General features: G+C 38.2%; 3 protein-coding genes across 3 annotated transcripts; 1 reads left to right on the top strand and 2 right to left on the bottom strand.

Annotated features, from left to right (window-relative positions):
• Positions 1 to 1,849: 1,849 nt before the first annotated feature.
• Positions 1,850 to 4,973, bottom strand: LOTGIDRAFT_237684 (hypothetical protein; the record flags this gene model as incomplete). Its single annotated transcript, XM_009047657.1, has 2 exons — positions 1,850 to 4,589; positions 4,802 to 4,973. 2 exons carry the CDS (start codon positions 4,971 to 4,973, stop codon positions 3,448 to 3,450), a joined length of 1,314 nt encoding a protein of 437 aa, XP_009045905.1. The 3' UTR covers positions 1,850 to 3,447.
• A 2,794-nt stretch (positions 4,974 to 7,767) lies between these two features.
• LOTGIDRAFT_137450 (hypothetical protein) lies at positions 7,768 to 12,625 on the bottom strand (the record flags this gene model as incomplete). The annotated part of the gene is made up of 7 exons (XM_009047656.1): positions 7,768 to 7,977; positions 8,570 to 8,698; positions 9,005 to 9,149; positions 9,532 to 9,659; positions 9,988 to 10,142; positions 10,371 to 10,472; positions 10,690 to 12,625. The coding sequence occupies 7 exons, from the start codon at positions 12,623 to 12,625 to the stop codon at positions 7,768 to 7,770; spliced, it is 2,805 nt and encodes a 934-aa protein (XP_009045904.1).
• An 859-nt stretch (positions 12,626 to 13,484) lies between these two features.
• LOTGIDRAFT_224404 (hypothetical protein) lies at positions 13,485 to 19,050 on the top strand. Its single transcript, XM_009047655.1, has 9 exons — positions 13,485 to 13,499; positions 14,132 to 14,265; positions 14,470 to 14,564; positions 14,717 to 14,850; positions 15,140 to 15,339; positions 15,701 to 15,815; positions 16,144 to 16,286; positions 17,265 to 17,404; positions 17,739 to 19,050. Exons 1-9 carry the CDS (start codon positions 13,497 to 13,499, stop codon positions 17,858 to 17,860), a joined length of 1,086 nt encoding a protein of 361 aa, XP_009045903.1. The 5' UTR covers positions 13,485 to 13,496; the 3' UTR covers positions 17,861 to 19,050.
• Positions 19,051 to 19,493: the final 443 nt, after the last annotated feature.

Raw genomic sequence — 19,493 nt, 5'->3', positions numbered from 1 at the left:
TTTAATGCTGCATTGTTTTAACACGTTTCGTTACTTTTTGTAGACGACACAGTAGAAAGCTACAGTTGCCGTCAAGTAAAGTTAAATTCGGAACAGAATCGAGATGGTGCAGTTCCAGACTCTTCAGGTAAATTTCCATTTTGATTACAATTCAGTAGCTTAAACTAGATGAGTGGGGGCTCGTGGACTTAGGAAGGTTAGGATCCCTCTGGAAGATGAAGAAGGGGGTGGGGAGCTAATGGTTCACCCCCTATGTATTCTGGAATATGAAGTGTAATAAAATAGGATGGGGGTGGGGTGGTTCTTGCAATCTTTTAAACTCACCCATGAAAAAGTTGAGACAATCCCACGGTCTAACACCTGGACATGGTCGATCCTAAAGAACTGAGATAATCTCCAAAATTGGCAAAAAAATATGACTCTAATAAAAGAAAGGTGTGCACACAATAAAGAGGCGGGATAATCCGGATTATCTCACTTCAGATTATCCAGGCACTCGTTTTATTTTCATTATTACTTATGGTAGAGTTAACAGTGATTTTAGTGTACTAATATGCCAAAGGCGATGGGAATTTTTCAGTTATTTGGTTTCCCTTAAGGTCTCTTCTTTATGGGCTTTTAATCAACTTCAAGTCTGCCCTTAAAAGTGTCAGGGATGAGATGCCATTTTTAAGACGATGCATCCCAAATTGCTCCATAAAATGTCTTCAATAAACCTATCTTTTGCCGAACGTATTTGCTATGTTACTACATCGTTAGTTTAAAGGACCTCTTATAGGAAATTTGTCCTCCCAAACTGTACTCCGAAGTGGTTCTTTTATACAGGTTACAACTGGGAAAATCTCTTTAAGATCAAGCTACCAAGTTGGCAAGAACACTATGAAGATCCGAAAAGTTGAAAATCAAACTTCCGTCGATAGATTAAGAGCTAAATAACTTTATCATTTGTAATAATGATGTTTCCGTTTACAGGAAACCCTAAATACACAGTATCAACTTCTATTGAGTACGAACAGACGTCAATTATATCATTTTGAGTCATTATAGCCTTCTATATATTCCTTATGACTCAATGATCGAAGTCTATGAATATCGAAACTTGTGTTTTGCCTGGTACAAACAGACCGAAACCCCGTCTTCTACAGTTAGCTATAACACTTCCTAGTTTACCAAATATTTCGTATTTTAACGACGACTCCATGACGGACCTGTATGAATATCGAGTTTTGTGCTGTGCTTTCACAAAAACCACAAAAGACTGAGACCACCAAAACAGAAGAACAACCCTACCCGAAGCTTTTGATAATGTTTCCATTTCCTTTCTTATTTCAGTGATGGTGTAAACAATTCAAAATGGATGTAGTTGGCAATCTCTCCGCTCTGGCGGACCTTGGAGCATTGGGATCTAGTACTATAGCAACAATCACTTCGAGTTCAGGTTCCAGTATGGAGCAATATTCTAATATAACCAGCGTGAAACATTTTAATGATATGAAAGCTATTGTGTTGATCCCGGTAGTAGTGTATAGTGCTTTGTGTATGGTAGTGGGTGTGACCGGAAGTGCTCTAGTGTGTTTCATCTGTGGTTTCAAACTTCGTAAAAATGTGACCAATATATTTGTTGTGGCTTTAGCATCCGTGGACTTGGTGAGCTGTTTAGTGTGTATTCCACTTGAGATAATGGAGCTCCGCTCTCCTTTCATGTTTGACTTTCCAGTCTTTTGCAAATTGCAAAGGACCCTCAGGTCTCTAACTACATTCACTTCCGGTTTAATATTAGTTGCTATAGCAATCGAGAGGTACAACCGGATATGCAAACCACTCAATAAACATATCAATAATGCGCAAGCGCGCCGTGCGTGCGTGGCTGTTGTGCTCATCGGTGGTGTGTGTTCGTGGCCTGCTGTGTTAGTATTCGGCAGCAAATCCACAGAACTCTCACCTACAATAACAGGCGTGGAATGCTCGACTGGAGACGAACTTTCTCAAACATTCTACCCTTTTGCGTTTTATGTGTTCTTATTCTTGTTGTACTTTGCCACATGTATGTGTTTATGTGTTTTATATTCACTGATCGCAACCAAGATTTGGAGGAGACGCAAGCTTCTCACGGATCTACGGACAAAGGAGCGAGCACCAGCAATAGCAGATAATTACAGCTCGGATATCAACTCGCACGCAAAAATCGTAGAAAACTTAGCAACAAACATTCAAAATGGAAAGATGCCTCGTCCGTCAGTAGCTATTGACGCTTGTCCGCATACAATGAAACGCAAGAGACTGTACAGCCGCAAACGTACGACATGTATAGTGTTTTTCATGACCTTAACTTTTATTGTGAGTTGTCTACCTTACATAATTGTATCTATTTGTCGATCCATCTTGCCGGAGTTGTTCACGGACTTGTCAGACGCAGGTGAAGTGTTTTTCCATCTTGCGCTCAAGTCGTTTATGATCAGCAGTGCTGTTAATCCTTACATTTACGGTTTTTCAAACGGACAATTTAAGGAAGAATGCTACAAGATTTTCAAGAAGATCTACTGTGGTTCTAAGGACGGACAATCTCAGAAATATCTTACGGGTACGACTCCGAGTGGAAAAGTGACCATACGAGCGCACACCGAGAGCGAAGCGTAATCAAATCTGATTAAAACAGTTTTGTCATTTTCGTTTCGTGGATTATTCAGATTCATATAAACGCTTCAGACGCAAGATGGTCGGAACAATGTGTAAGCATGAACCGTAAGAATGACACGTAAGAACTATGAACGGATCAAGCGTTAGATAGTGCTCGTTTTTAGTTTTTTTGTTTTAACTGTAGGGCAGTAGGGATTTCATGCTTGAGGTCCATAAAGGGGTGTGTATGCAATGCTTTGGACATATTTCGGATGACCAACAATCTAAAGCATCAGGGACCAAATACACATGCTCTTGGGGTCAAAATTGTGGGCTTTACGAAATTGTAATTTTAACCTCAAAAGACAGACAAAAAGTCAACTGTTCTCTTGAATTTTATTGTACATAAACCAATAACCTCCTTCCTTAGTGAGTTATCTTTCCCTTTGTCTTATCCATTTGATAGAAATCCGCTATCACGAACTACTATTGTTATATTTCTTTGTTTAATAATGAATGTATATAAATACAATGTATAACATGAAACGAAGTCTTATATGTAGTGCCCCCCACCCTCCCTCCTTTCTATCATTTACAATAGTCCTGTAAAGTATACTTGAAGACGTGTGGTCGAGCATTCATCTAAGTTTCCAGGTCGCCTTGGGTGCCCCAATAACTGCATACTTCTATCAAAACAGCGATTGCGTCTCCTCCTTTACATCCAAGACCGCTGCAGAGTTATACAGTTAGCTTAAGTCTATCTCTATCCGCTGGCAATCTTAATAAAATGAAGCACTATAAATATTGTTCTGATATGTCATAGCTCCTCTTCTAACGAATGTTGCGTCTACACATCCTCTTAAAGGCTTTACGGCACTCGCCGCGGAATTTCTGGTTACCAAACCCGTAAACGATGGCATTACCAGTATTGCTTATCAGATAGGACCTCATAAACAGCTGAACCAGCATCTGGGAATTGGGAGACATAGCGATATACCACATTGGTCCTCTGGTAGTGAGTAAAATGGAGACAATGAGGAAAGGTAGAAAGCTGAGGATATAGACCATGGTGATGACGAATAACATCATCGTCGCCTTTCCAGCCTGAAGGCCAGATTTGCTGATGCTTATACTTCTTGAGAATGTGGACAAGGACTTCAGAGGTGATTTGGACGTAGACGTTCGTGGTTCTTTCTTCTCTGGCATCTTTACAGGCGTTTGAACCTGCACTTTCTTTTGCTCGTCAGAGGAACTGGTAGCATTGTCGTCGAATGCATCATCGCTCAGCTCCATCGAGTTGGTCTTTTCAACATCAGCCAGCTTCTTAACTGAGATGACTGATATTTCCTTGTCGTTTGCTTGTGAATTCGATCCAGTGCTTCTTAACGATGCTTTCAAGGAGTTCTTCCGCTTATCTCCCTTGGATTTCTGCATCCATATTTTGGCACCGATGAGTGCGTACAAGATGATCATCACAAGGGCAATGGCGAGAAATGCCACCCACAGGTAGACATAAAATCCAATCGGAAACGTCGTCTTTTCCAGCCCATCCGCAACGCTGCACTGGGTTGCCATAAACTGTCCATTAGGTGGTAAGGGGAAGGTCTTGTTTCCGTATACAACCAGCGCCGGCCATGACACCACAATCCCAATGATAGTCGATACAGTGCAGGTAACCTTCGCTTTGTGATAATCAAAGGACTTCTTGTTCGGCATGCAGATCTTAATGAAACGGTCGATGGCAATGGCGAACAGCAACACCACGCTACTATTGTTCATCCAAAATGTCGAGAACCGAGAGATCTTGCAGAAGATGTGTGCGTCAAAGGAGAAGAAGTTCACCAAAATGGCGATCTCAGTTGGCATGGTGATAGTACAGTTGATGAGATCGAATACAGCTAACGTTGTGATAAAACATTTGATTGGAGTTCTTTGCCACCGGAATCCATACACATAAACCACCAGGATATTGCCTGAAACGGAAAACGAATGCATGTAAATCGGACAAAAGAAACCATCTTAAGACCAGTGGTGTTGCAAGGAGGAAGGGTGGAGGAGTAGAGACCACAGAATTGTCAATGGCTGCAACTATTTTTTGCAAGAACTGCGTCTGCGAGTGACGTAATTTTCTTATACTATCATAACAAGAGTAGATGCTGTTGCCAATACTGAAGAACCGACTCACCTATCAATCCAATAACCATCATCACAGCCACATAAATGATAGGAACAATCATAACCCACACCATCTTCTCGTTAAGCAGTTGGACGTAATTCGGTGGCAAGACGATTTTGGTGGCGTTTCTCGCTGTTGAGTTCAACATCTTTCCCGTTACAATGTTGGGCATTGGTTCCATTTGGGTCATATAACTGCTGTTCGAGGAACTAGTTGAAAAAGTTAGGTTTTCCATTTTAGCTCTGAAAAACAAGGCATTTAAACTATACAATTTCCACTAGCACTTAAAACAACTCTTTTGGTGACGTATTCTCGAAACGATCTTAGCGCTAGGATGTCCTAGAATCAATGTTAGAAGATAAGACTCTAGGATATCCTAGCAGTAAGATCGTTTCGAGAATACGTGGCTTGGTCTCTTGTCTAGAAAACTGAAAGGACGCTGCAGAAGATTGCGAAAAATTCTCACAGTTGCACAGGTCATAGATAAATAAGTTAAACCCTAACTTATACGAGTATATCTGCACAGTATTATCAGCCGTTCCGGATACAGTGACAATTGTCAGGAAATCAATAATACTAGTAGTATACATGGTGTAATTGTAAGTATGAAATGAGGCCATCTCATCTCCCAGTAATAAAACCGTATCCTGGAAGATCCCACCTTGATATTCGAAGGGTGAACGAGTCAGTCTAGACATAAAACCCTGCTGGTACATAGCTTCCGGGGAACAAAGAGGGCAATGACCTGTAGTGTCCTGCAGGCTGTCCACTGGACAGTGTTCAATCTTGCATATGAATTACAGTTCTGTTTCAATTTAAAATGCTAAATTAACTTCCACTATATATTGGATGGATGGAGGCAATTTTGATAGAACTATCGCCCATTATGGCAACCAACCACCTGAGCTTTAAGGATTAATCTACCTTAACGTCCACGTGTATAAGCAGATTAACTTAAAAGGGTTGCGCAAGGCCTATGTGATATTGGAAATTGGAATGGTGCTATGTGATGCTATCATTGTCCCCAATTCACATAACATTTTTAGAAAACCTTTTTACAATCCCCTTAAGGCAACCACCTGAGCCAGCTTAACGTCCAAATGGGTAAGCAGCCAAAGTTGATAAACTTAATAAAAAATTAACGTACCTTTTAGTCGTGTTTATCCCCAAGACATAACAGCGTGTTATTAACAGTATGACTACTGAACAGGAGACCAGATAGAAGCTGAGAAGTCTTTACCAAAGTGGCCGTTTCCGTTCTTCGCGGATGTTATGTAGTAGATTTGCGTATTTAGCCCAAATTCACCGATATTCTGACGCATTCATTATAATATTGTATTCCAATGACTATTGACGTATTGACTATTGCCTGTGAAAGGTCTTATCGCAATTCATTAGCCCTCTAAATGCTAAAAATTCTGAAACCGTTGGCTTTTAGGCACCCTCACCCCCCGGGTTTAAGGGCTCCGTAAATTCGGGCCTCACCTCGGAGAGATGCCTCTTATTTTTGCCCTCACCCCCAGGCATTTTCTAGTGGCACCGCTGCCGCTATTTGGAGGTCAACTTAGAATTCGACAGGGCTCATGCTTTCTTTCTTAAGAGGGGCTGAAGAAAGTGTCGTGTGTCAACTGACTGTCACGGACGCACATGAACCTTCAACGCCATTGACACACAACAAATAAGCTAAAGTGCATTACCTGTAGTCGCAGCAGCCTCATTTGGTAAGTTTTTCTTCTCTTTTAAACAAGAAATATTCTTAAATTCGCCATAAATCCAGCAATTGTTTTAAATGCGTCAAGAAGCGTGCATTTGTTTACATATGAGAGTTACGCCCCCTGTTGCTCCAATTAGCACTTCCGCCGAAGCGCGTGCTTTCAAGTCAAAATGGACAGACGTCAAGTCGGACAGCTCTTAATACGCCAAAGCGTACACAATGACAGACAATGCACTTTATTAAGCAAATGAAACGATCAACGCCATGCAGAGTGCAATGAGGGAAAATTTGCTAGCACAGCAGCATTGGCCAACTCTTTACGATTTCCAACTGTCAAGGGATCTTTAATGTGCACATGCTGTAGCACACAGGGCCTCAGTTTATTGTCCCATCAGAACAACTAGATGCTTTACAAATGGCAGCCCCTCCTTCACTATGCCAGAGGACACATTATCCATTAATGCTACAACTGTTGAGAAGAATAAACAATCATAATTCATTCTAGAACCATACTTTATTTTTAAAATAAAACAATAAGTTAAGATCATGCCCGGCAGGTCTTTAGCTTTAGGAAGCCACAAGTTTGATGAAAAAGGAGGGGGCAGGGGGATAGAGTGGCATGCTCTTCATGCAGAATGATTAAAAAATAGCACTAAGTTAATCACTATATCCTCGAAGCTTGGTGAGATGGGATGAGCATATTCTTTAGTGATGCCAAGCATTCCAGGTATGAGCACATCCTTTGAGTGATGCCAGGTGTTTAAGGTGTGAGCACATCTTTGGGTGATGCCAGGCGTACAAGGTGTGAGCACATCTTTGGGTGATGCCAGGGCATGCCTGCATTGCCCTCTGGTGATATGACAGCACATTAAGAGTAAACTCAACCTATTATGAAGCACACCAAGCTGTATACATCAGCACAATTAATGAACACAATAGCTTTTCAGCAGATTTGGCTTCCAAAACTATAAACAGGACTTTGGAGGCCATGATTTTTGGTTTAATGTCTTTACACTATAGGATTTCATCATAATTCAAGTACAGTGTCTTATCACGTTTTGTAAACTCTAAGATCTTCCCATTCATCCACAATTCAGTCCTAAATCCATTTGACTTTGTACAATCCAGTCTACATTTCTCTACATTCAATTGTGAATAAATTTCTCAAAACCTCGCACGATTCAGTCTAAATCTCTTTGAGACCTTGTACAACTTTTTCCACTCAGTCTTAGCAAGTCCATCATGTCTAAGGTTCCAAATCTTAAATATATTTGAAGCATTTCTGTTTGTCATGAGGCAGCCTGGTTTTAAATAAAACAGAGTCTACTCTGTACTGGGTAAACAGTAAGGGCATGTACCCATACACTTTGGCAAAGAAGTTGATACATTGATGGCGTTCCTGGAAATGAGAGTCGTCACTGGAAAGAGTCTGTGGACAGCCTGGACAACGGAACGTCCAGCGAGAAGTTACCTACAAGAACAATGATAAAATTTATGATTTGTTTTTGGAATAAATAAACCAAGTACTAACGATCTAAACCGCAAATCGAAACCTGAAATCCAAACAATATAACGGTGGAAAGGACCCTCATGAACCTAACTTTAAAAAGATCAATACCAAGAGGTTTGGTCGAGGATCAGCTGGTAGAAAGGATCCTCGTGAACTTGGAAAAGATCAATACCACGAGGTTTGGTCGAGGATTAGCTGGTAGAAAGGATCCTCGTGAACTTGGAAAAGATCAATACCAAGAGGTTTGGTCGAGGATCAGCTAGTAGAAAGGATCCTCGTGAACTTGGAAAAGATCAATACCACGAGGTTTGGTCGAGGATCAGTTGATAGAAAGGATCCTCATGAACTTGGAAAAGATCAATACCAAGAGGTTTGGTCAGGATCAGTTGATAGAAAGGATCCTCATGAACTTGGAAAAGATCAATACCACGAGGTTTGGTCGAGGATCAGCTGGTAGAAAGGATCCTCATGAACTTAATTTGGAAAAGATCAAAACCAAAAAAAGCAGCGATGCCAACATAATGGGATGGCGAAGTATAAATTATCAACTTACTTTAATAGGAGGTTTTCTGGTGATATGAGAGACTAGGAAATTCATAGCAATATCTTCACAGTTAGTATACTCATCTACTTTATCTCTGATAGCTTGAGGCATACTATACGTATACAGATAGGCATAATACTGAAATAGATCATGAATGAATTAATGAATGAATTAATGAATGGAATAGTTGAATGAATTAAAATAAAAAATATCTGTACTGAACTATATCATAAATAATCTTTGTAAACAAACTTAAATGAGATGTAAACAAACTTAAATAAGATGTAAACAAACTTAAATAAGATGTAAACAAACTTAATTAGACATAAACAAACTTAAATAAGATGTCAACAAACTTAAATTAGATGTAAACAAACTTAAATAAGATGTAAAAAAAACTTAAATTAGTTGTAAACAAACCCAAATAATTGTCAATATACTTACTTTATGAAAGTAAGCAGCACCAGTCAGTACCATAGAGAGTTCACAAGAATAATTGGAATTATACAGCCAACTTTTATGCTCCACGTCCCAGGTATGGAACCGTCCTGGAAATCCTACCACTCTCTCTCGTTCTTCTCTCCAGACTCTAGAATTATTTCAAATCAACTTAATATCTTTAATACCATAGTCCTGTTGTAATGATGCTATTTTAAACCAATCAAAGATTATCATGTATGAGCATTTTTTATCTATCAATAACGTATTAAACCTTTTATGGGTTTAGCTATCCAAAACATGATTATGTTATCAAGCAACAAGTTATACTTGACACACTTTGATTGGATGAAAACAATGTTAATAGAACAGGAATGGTGTAGAAAGCTTGTTAGAGTACAATGGAGACAAAAAGTCAGAAAAAAAGAACAGCAATTTGAATGGAATTCATATAAGATTGCATGCCAGCAAAAGGTCCTCATAAAGGTGTAGAGATGTGTTTGTCAGTTTTGCCTAGTTCTTGATCTACTAACCTGAAGCCAAACACAATTTCATCGTGTCTAAGGTGAGCATCATCATCAATACTGAGTATAGCCTCTGTTTCAATCACATCGTACGGTAAAAATCTATTATTCAAACTATTTTTAGCAGTCTTAATCACCTGAAAGATAGCATAGACAAAACCAAATTAAAAGTTGCAAAGAAATGTTAATTGATAGCTTGAAACAGCTTGCTCACTCTTCGGTTACCCATGATGCAACAGCGAGACATTTCAAAGTTTCAGTCAGACATGAATGGCAATTGGCAAATACAATCCAATCAGAACCCTTGACAGATTGTCTTTCTGTCGAGAGCTCTGATTGGCTGTATTTGCTGGTATAATCCAATCAAATTGATGCATTGCGTGACACAAGAACAGTGGCTATTATAGACAAGGTGTAATACCTTGACCATTGTGAAGATGGTGTTTAAGAAAAAGAAATGCTTACATTAACTGGAACACCAATATCAGGCCAACGTAACTCAACAGATGGTGGTATTTGATTGTTCCACACTACCACCACTCGATTGAGAAATGGAAGACCTTTTAACCTTAATACAGCTTTAATTAACACTTCTTCTCTTTCATAGGTTAGCATCACAACTGAAAACAATCAAACACTGTTCAAATATGGTTTAAACATGATATAACATCTAAAAAAAAATGCACCTTGTCGATGAGCAAATTCTTGCTTTTGAAACATTCCACATGAATCATTAACATACAATCCAACCAAATTGCTTCATTCACAAGCTTTGTGACACAAAAAAGGAGGCTATTTCAGTCAAGGTATAAGACAAAGTTCGTAAGAGCTTGACAATGTGAACTTACTAGTGAATTGTTCGCGTTGAAGATTTCCCCCTAGCGCTTCACTGAATTCTTTACCGGCGCCACCTGTACCATGTCCTATTGGACGATATCCAAATCCTGACCCTGAAATCAAATAGTAAATTTTGGTAACTGTTAAGGATAAAAAATGACCCATGAAAGCATTAGCTGTAGTAATAAACTAATCTGAAGTTAATACTGCATTCCATACCCTTCGTGATTACTGTGTTCACTGGGTCAATGTTGGGAACTGCAGAAATGTAGCGAATGCAGCACAAGTTTATACAAAGTGGACACCACTTAAAAAGTCAAAAATACTTACCTAAAAATTTAGCATCTGATGATAGGATGGGATCAAATGGTGTAAATGGATACAGATGGTTAGGATCACCAGGTTTGTTGAAGCTCTGTTGAAAGAAATATTTGGTATAGTTCCTGCGAAACTCTTCGGAAGCGAAGCGTTCTTCTTTAGGTCCCAGAAACTCATCTGTCTCTGGTTCCGTGTCGAGTCCATTATATTTAAGCGGAACGAAGGATGCATTAAACACGCTTGGCGAAGGTTCGTCTAACACTGGTTTAGGTGGAATTTGTAGGCGAGTTCTTATCACAGCTAATGTTGTGTCCAATATATTCTCAGTGGTAGAAAAATAGGATTCCCAAAAGAATCGGCCTTGATGCCTCATGGCTAAAATGTCATTGTCGGAAAATGTTCTTAAGAAGAAGAAAATTTCAGTCACTCGCGCTGTGGGTAAAAACACCACAGCCTTGTCCCAGTCTAGGATTTCTGAATATGGCAATGTCATGTGATTTCCCAGAATTATTGGCACGGCACCGTATTTAAGAGATTCAGCGAGTCGAATTTGAAACACTGTAGTTGACACAATGGAAAAATTGCTTGGAGCAATGAGAATTGAAAATGTAGAGTCTTTAAGAAACTGGGCACGTTGAGAAGGAAGTCCACAGAGAGCCCATTCCGACGCCACACCCTGTAATTTCAGTGAATCACAAGATAAAGAAATGTGAACTTCTTCACCCATTTTACTCTGCATGTCTTTTAATGCTGTTACTATCTGCGTTTCTATGGAAACAAGAGTTGGCACGTCTGCTACACTTTGGAGGTGGCGATGAATATTGTTTGTTTTATGCACATTCATTGAGTTAAAAAATTTACCCTGTTTAACTTCGTAATTTTTCGGAAGGAGTATAGTTTGACCCCAAAAAGAAATAAAATGTTTTCGGCGCACTGGGACAAGGGAAGGTAACTCTTGCCATACAGGTCCGTCAGCTTTGCCTTCAACCATTGGAGGAATTATAAGATCAAATCCAGACCTGTAAATCCTGTCTACAAAGGGTGACTGGATAACTATTGCACGTCCTGTATTGAGACCAGCGAAGAAGTCTCTATTATGTACACTGCTGGCTAAATTAAGTAATATGTGGTTTCTGCCGTCACCTCTCCAATGAGGCAAATTATGCAAAGTTGATTCAAAATTTGATTTGTCAATATTTTGATTTTCTAGTTCACCCACGACTAATAGATAGACACAAGCTGAATAAGATTCTTCTGTGACGTAACTATTTTTACCTAAGGCTTTAATCAACGACGATGCCACAAACTCTTCCACTTCAAACGAATCAGAAAGCACATCCTGGGAATTGTAGACATAAACAGGAAACCCAGACACAAGAGAGCAGATGGAATAATCAAAACATGTATGCATTCGACACGATTTGGCAGTGGTCATTGTCACTTTGGGAATAATTTCTTCTCGATCTATGTTCAAATCAGTTAAAATTCTTTGAGGTGCTTTTATGTTTGGTATATACTGCGATATCACATCTTCTTTTTCCAGTTTGAGCTGCTCTAAAGTTAATTTCACTTGGTTCATCTCCTTGTTCAAACTTTCATACTGAGATCTTAACGCCTCAACGTGGGCCTCATACCCTGATATTTCCGTTCTTAATTTCTGTCGCTTACTTTCTAAATTCCGTAACTCGTTGTTTACCGATGTTTTGATTCTCTGAAGATCACTGATTGTGCTTTCTAACTTTGATGGTATCATTGGATCTAATTCTCCATTTAAGTACTCTAGCTTGGATCTTGAGTGGTATGTAGGTAGTTCGGCATCACTGCCAATGTTAGACAGATAGTAGTGAGTTATAAACGGCACGGTCATGAATAACACTACGATCATGAAGACCATTTTGAGAAGCGACAGCCCGTTGAAACAAAAACAGAATTTGGTTTTCCTTAACATTTTGATAAAGCCCATTTTGATCCTTGATCACTGACAGAATCCTCATTAACAACTCTTCAACCACTATCCAGAAAACAACTCAGCATTTCATGAATATTCATGATCTACTCCAATATCCGGATTTATTTTCTGATCATTTAGTTCTGGAAAAAAAAAGATTAGAAAAAATTATTTATCTTAAGTCCCGAATAAATTAGGTGTAATGCTCAGCAAGGTGTTTGGAGCAGGATTATCGATACTTAACAAAATAGAAGAAGAGATTTTCAGCATTGTGTTTATGTTGAATTTGGCTTATAAATGACAATTCTAGCACATATTATCTGAGGTCTTAATACGATGTAGCATACTGACTGAGGTCCTGTGCCATGCTCAGAACGATAGGACAAGAAAAACTAGAAGAAAAGAGGCTTGTCTACATAGCACACAATGGTGGGGGTGGGGATTTAATAATCCAATTTGGTTCATTGATCAAAACTCCTGCCATTTCGGCTCTAAGGCTGATAAAAGATTGACATTTTCATTTCTCTTTTCGTTACAGAGACTTCTCCTGGATAATCAGCTATTTACAACGATTCTCATCACTCAAAGACATAAAAATCGGAAGTTAAGAAGAAATCGAGAAATTTGACACACTTTCACCTCCATTTTGAATATCCTCCAAGCACCTGCTAAAATGTTTTGATATGAGATTTTTGAAAAAGCCAATAACAACAAAAAACATCCACTATTTTTATAATAAAATTGATTTTCATTATCAATAGTGTTTAAACATTAATCATTGCTTTCATGTTTTTGAGAAATTTAGTAGTTAAATTATCAAAACCATTTTGTTTTGAGACTATCATAAATCACATGATCAAATAGTTCCAAGATGGTGGGTATTTTGCTTATTTCTTGCAAGTACCTTAGGTTTTTCGCAATCTGTCTCTTTCCCTGTGATTCGATCGTCGAAAAATTGCATTTGACGTGAAGAGCACATTTTCAGTAGTAATCCAGCCAGATTTCGTTGTTTGCTAGGCTACCATTTTGAAGTTGTGTCAATTTAACGGAATTAAAAGTTGGTTAATCCCAGTTCAAATAAGGTCAATCAACTCTAAAAGGCCTGATTTATTGTCACGTGCTGTGATAAATGTCAGCTTTAATCATGGAAAGATTTCCTTAAAATCTGAATTTTAAACAAAATAACCAATTTAGTATAGAGACAATTAATTATTTCATCAAATAATGTCTGATTGTCAAGATCACAAAGACAAAACTGAGCCAGGAGCAATTCTTTCCCTATGCTATTATGTAATAGGGCCTATAACAAGAAATATGGGTAGGCTAAAGTTTCCTGCCTCAGCTGTTCCAGGCCCTCTCCAGAAATTCTGATTTTCAAAGGCTGCATGAGTGGAATAGAAATTACGAAGAGATAATAGACCCCTTTTACTTGCTCCAATTCAAAAACAAAATGAAAACGGATCTTCTTAACATTATTATTACAGCAAGTTAATCTATTTTTTTCAGTCTTATACAGAAGATGAACAAGTCGTGGGGTCGTTTCCGAAAGGGTTTGGTTATGGACCAGAAGAAACAGATTCAGATATTGGAGCCAGTGGAGGAGAAGAGAAACCGAGAATATTGTTAATGGGACTCCGAAGGTATGCCATACAACTGTTTAATAACTGTTTTTCCATTGAGGGAAACAGCTGAGTTTAGACTACGTTTAAACAGCTAACACTCCAATAGAAACGCTGCTTTTACATACTTGGTTATTGAAGTCAAGGTATAAGACACAGTTCGTAATAGCTTGACAAACTGAATAATATGTGCTTTACCTATAATATATTCTGTTTATTTTCCAGGAGTGGTAAATCTTCAATTCAAAAAGTCGTCTTTCATAAAGTATCACCAAATGAAACTTTATTTTTAGAGAGTACCAATAAAATCGTTAAAGACGGTAAGTGAAGCCTTTGAATAACTATCTGCGGAAGATATAGAAATACCACATAACATTCTTAACTATGTGGACTCAGTGAAATGGCAGGTCGTTTCACAAAGGGACAGAACTGTGTGTACATAAGACTACAAGTAATTTTTTCTATTTTTTAGATGTATCCAACAGTTCATTTGTTCGCTTCCAAATCTGGGACTTACCTGGTCATATAGATTTCTTTGATCCAACTTTTGATTCTGAAAATATATTTGGAGGCTGTGGGGCTTTAATATTTGTCATTGATGCTCAGGTAAGCTATCAGCACAGAATTTTTGAAAATCTTAAGAAACCTCAGGCCTGGTACATCACCCATATTGTCTATCTTTTGATTGATAAAAAGCAGCCAGTAAATTTAGATTTACAGCTACAGGCTGTGGATGTTAAAGATCCCAGATGGAAATCGAAAAAAGATTAGGCTTCTGGTGCTGTCCTGACATAAATTCCCTCATAACACATTGCACGGCGTTCGCTATCTTGATTAGGACATTAGGTGCAGAAGAGTAGGATGTAAAACTCCATTCATTTCATTTCATTTGCAGGATGACTATATGGATGCCCTAGTAAGACTTCACCATACAGTAGAAAGAGCACATAAAATTAACTCCCAGATCAAGTTTGAGATATTCATACATAAAGTAGATGGTTTACTCGATGACCATAAAATAGAAACACAAAGAGACATTCATCAGAGAGCCTGTGATGATTTAGAAGATGCAGGTTTAGAAAAAGTTAATTTAAGGTAAACAACACATCTTCATAATGTCAAGCTATTACCAACTTACGTCTTATACCTTGACTGCAATATTCACCTTTCTTGTATCAGGAATGCAGTGATTTGATTGGATTGATGCCAGAAAATACAGCCAATCATAGCTCTGGACAGACAGACATAATGCATTGCATATGTATCGAAAGAAAGTAGGTGAAGACACAATGAAAAGATATAGGAATAGAAGGATAAATATTGTTAGACATATCAGATTCTGTGTCATTCCATTGAGGCCATATTTGATACACACAGAACCTATTTATAACTAACCAATTGAGCGCCATTTTGACCTGGTTTTTATCTCTTAAGGGATCTCTATATTTTTTTGCAGTTTTCATCTAACAAGTATATATGATCATTCAATATTTGAAGCATTCAGTAAAGTGGTACAGAAATTGATACCCCAGTTACCCATTCTAGAAAATTTACTCAATATTCTCATATCTGTAAGTTTCGTTCCTTTTATCTTATCAGATGTGATATCGACACATTTAGGGCCGGACATAGGCTCTTCAATATTTCTCCATGACTTTATAAGTTACGCCTACCCCTTGAGTGTATTGTGGTTAACAGTTCCCTGACATGTATCGCCGTGTATTTTGACAAGTATCGCCGTGTATTTGACATGTATTGCCCTGTATTTAACATGCATTGCCCTGTATGTAACATGTATTGCCGTGTATTTTACATGTATTGCCCTGTATTTAACATGTATTGCCCTGTATTTAACATGTATTGCCTGTATTTTTATATGTATTGCCCTGTATTTTGTAGAATTCTGGGATAGAGAAAGCGTTTCTATTTGATGTAGTGAGTAAAATCTATATAGCTACTGATAGTTCACCGGTAGATATGCAGTGTTATGAACTGTGCTGTGATATGATAGATGTAGTTATAGATATTTCCTGTATATATGGGTAAGTATTATATATTAGCAGTTTGCCAAGCTAACCACTTAATACTTAGAGGAAGCACCAGGGTACAAGGGGGGCAAGAACCTCTTGGATGCTCCATGCGCCTGTGCACTTCAGCATGGTTGCTGAATAATAAATTCAGCCTTGACATTAAGTTAGTCTGCACCCTATATGCCACCACTGTTACTTTGAGCCGCAGGTGATTAGGATCTCATCAAAGTCCCTTCAACAGCCAGAAAGATTCAACTAATGCTACAGGATCAACCAATATCTCTGCTCACCCCCTGAATGCCGCGCACCACGACAAAGCACTTGAGCACTCTCCTGCTTAAAGCATGTCATACAAATCTGTACAAAACAAAACAATTCCATTAACCAAACATCTTGTCCAATGCATGACAAAATCGGCAGCAATAATTGTATAGTAATGGACTCCTCGAACGAGAAGTACCATCAGGTGTTTGAAGCATGTGTAGAAACCCCTGTCTACTCAGTAACAACTGTATTGTGTATTCTAACAATGTGCATGTGTCTTTTTTTTTCATGTCTTTACAGAGTTAATGATGTTGTCATTTCTAGGTACTTATTTATTTTTTGTACTAATTATTGGTAGTTTTATATTCCCTTCACTTGCTTACGTCATTGTCTGTTCTTAATAGAATCATTCATCTTAGGTATTTGGAGGTTATTCTAAAACATGGCATGTTACAGATGTGCGTAAATGCATGCAATCTTTTTATCCAAATCAGTGATGCATGGAAAAAGTGTCTAGTCATTTCGATGGGACAATAAACCGAGGCCCTGTGTGCTACAGACTGGGTCACCTTAAAAATCCCTCGACAGTTGGAAATAGAGATAGAGCAGGCTAATGCCGCTTTACTGACAAAATTTCCCTTATAGCACACTGCATCATGTTTCCGATTTTCTTTTGCTTAATTAGATGCAGAAAAGTACATCCTTTCGTTGTTTTTTTCATTATAGAAGTCGTGATGACGGGGCGTTCGATGACCAATCAGCAGCCATTATTAAACTTAACACAAATACTGTATTATATCTTCGTGAGGTCAATAAATATCTAGCGTTAGTTTGTATTTTACGTGAAGACAATTATAACAAACAAGGTAGGTAACTCTCGACTGTTTAAATTGGAATTGATTTGAATTACAGCTGAATTATCTGAGCTCAAATGAAGAAGGAGGGTTTTGAGCTTAATTTACAGAGCTATTTAAAGCTTATTTGAAGCTGAAATCAAGAAGATTAAATAACTTACTTACTAGCATAGGCTTACTATGCATAGCTCAAATGAAGAAAGCTTAATTACTTACGTACTAATTCCCCGCTCTCATCTTGATGCATAGGTTACTATGCATAGCCTTTTTACATAGGCTTTAATTTAGGGCTTCGGAAAATAGAACAAAATTCCCAATTAATTATGTATTTTTTGTCTCGTTTCAGGTTTAATAGACTACAATTTTCATTGCTTTAGAAAATCCATTCAAGAGGTGTTTGAAGTCCAACAGAATAAAACCGGTGAAAGTTTAGTGGCTAATGGAACTGTCAGATCTCACAAGACTTAGTACTTCCAGGATTTTCAGTGAAATCAGACAAAATTTCAATCCCAATTCCTCGTATGTTTTACAAAAAATCTTGTGATCAAAGTTGGCTGATGTTTGAATATTTACGCCTCAAAAATTGAAGTATTTTACCTATTTATGTGTAAAAATTTAGACGTTAAGATACCCTAACACCATAGTGATTACCAGTTGTGTATGGTTGTGAATAATGAAAGTGGTCATGAGTATCGAATGCAACACACAAGTCAGTTACGGTCGAATCTTGGTTGATTCGTAATCATACACAGCTGGTGATCTCTATGGTGTAATGGGTCAGAGGATAATTTTGTTGCAAGATTTTTTATGAAAAGGGATCTAGTGTATGACTGTGTATGTGGATTCTGTTGTATTAACTGTTCATGTCTGGCTACGTAAAGAAATGTTCAATAGTTAATATGGTGCTTAAGCCTTGTTATTTTAAATGCCAGTTCAGTTTGACAGTGGAACATAGATCATCCGCTTCAAATAAAATCGTGCGGTTTAACGCAAATTCTCGTAGCTGAAACATGCCATGTTTTAACTAGAGTTGTTTCCCTTTTGTCATGTATTTGCGCTTGTTGCACTCCCAACATTTGCACATTTAAATGCTTTAAGTTCATAGAAATGCATAATATAGTTATTTTTTACCACAGTGATGGCTTTTACATGCTAGTTTGTAAAAAAATGTTGCCAAAATATGTCGCCCATTTGATTCTTTCCTAAATTTTCACCACATTTTTTCTAAACTAGATTGAATTGAGTATTTGATAAAGTAGCTCTAATACCCTGGTTCCCAACCTGGGGTGTTTTCACCCCCTGGGGGTGTGGGACTAGGGTTTCAGGGGTGTGGTCATCTGGTGTAGAAGAAATTGAGAGAGCACCTCACATCATCACATGCTGAAAATGTGGATGAAACAAATTTTTGGGGGTGTGAAAGGTCCAGGTGATTACTCCAGGGGTGTGAAGGCTGATATAGGTTGGGAACCACTGCTCTAATTGAGTATTAATCTATAACTGTGAGAGATTGCTAATTAAAGTGAACAGTTTGTGTTGAAAGTTGTCCCCTATGTGCACCAATATTTTTGTCCTACTGTATATTATTCTGTGTAAATTTTGTATAAAGTAAAATTTGTTATATGTAAATACTATTTATAATATAAAGACTCCAAAAATTCATATTTTTTATGTGTTTTTATGGTACATTCCGAGCAATTTCAATTGAAATGAATGGTGTTTTACCTCCTACTTTACTAGCATCTGATTGGTCTAATGAAGACGGGCAAAACAATGGAAAATTTGGAGGTCAGTGGCAGATCTTAATTTTTTTGATTAAGGGATCTTTAACGTGCACACCCTGTAGCACACTGGCCTTGGTATATTGTCTCACCCGAACAACTAGACTTTCCATATCAGCCCATCACTGACAGGGGGAAACCAAGTTGAAAAACCAGAAGATATTATCTCAACCTATGTTGGCTTTAATCCTTTCCCTTTAGGTTAGCGACAGCCCCATCGTTAGGGTGGGGTCCGTGAGGGCTGGGCCCAGCAAAACCAAAAAAAGATTTAGATTTTGATACGTTTTTGGCGCAAAAATCTGAGCGCCAGCCAGCCCAATGTG

Source organism: Lottia gigantea (genome assembly GCF_000327385.1).
Source record: "Lottia gigantea unplaced genomic scaffold LOTGIsca_115, whole genome shotgun sequence".
NCBI lineage: Eukaryota > Metazoa > Mollusca > Gastropoda > Lottiidae > Lottia > Lottia gigantea.
Note: the sequence above shows the minus strand (reverse complement) of the source record. Positions and strands in the feature narration are given on the sequence as shown.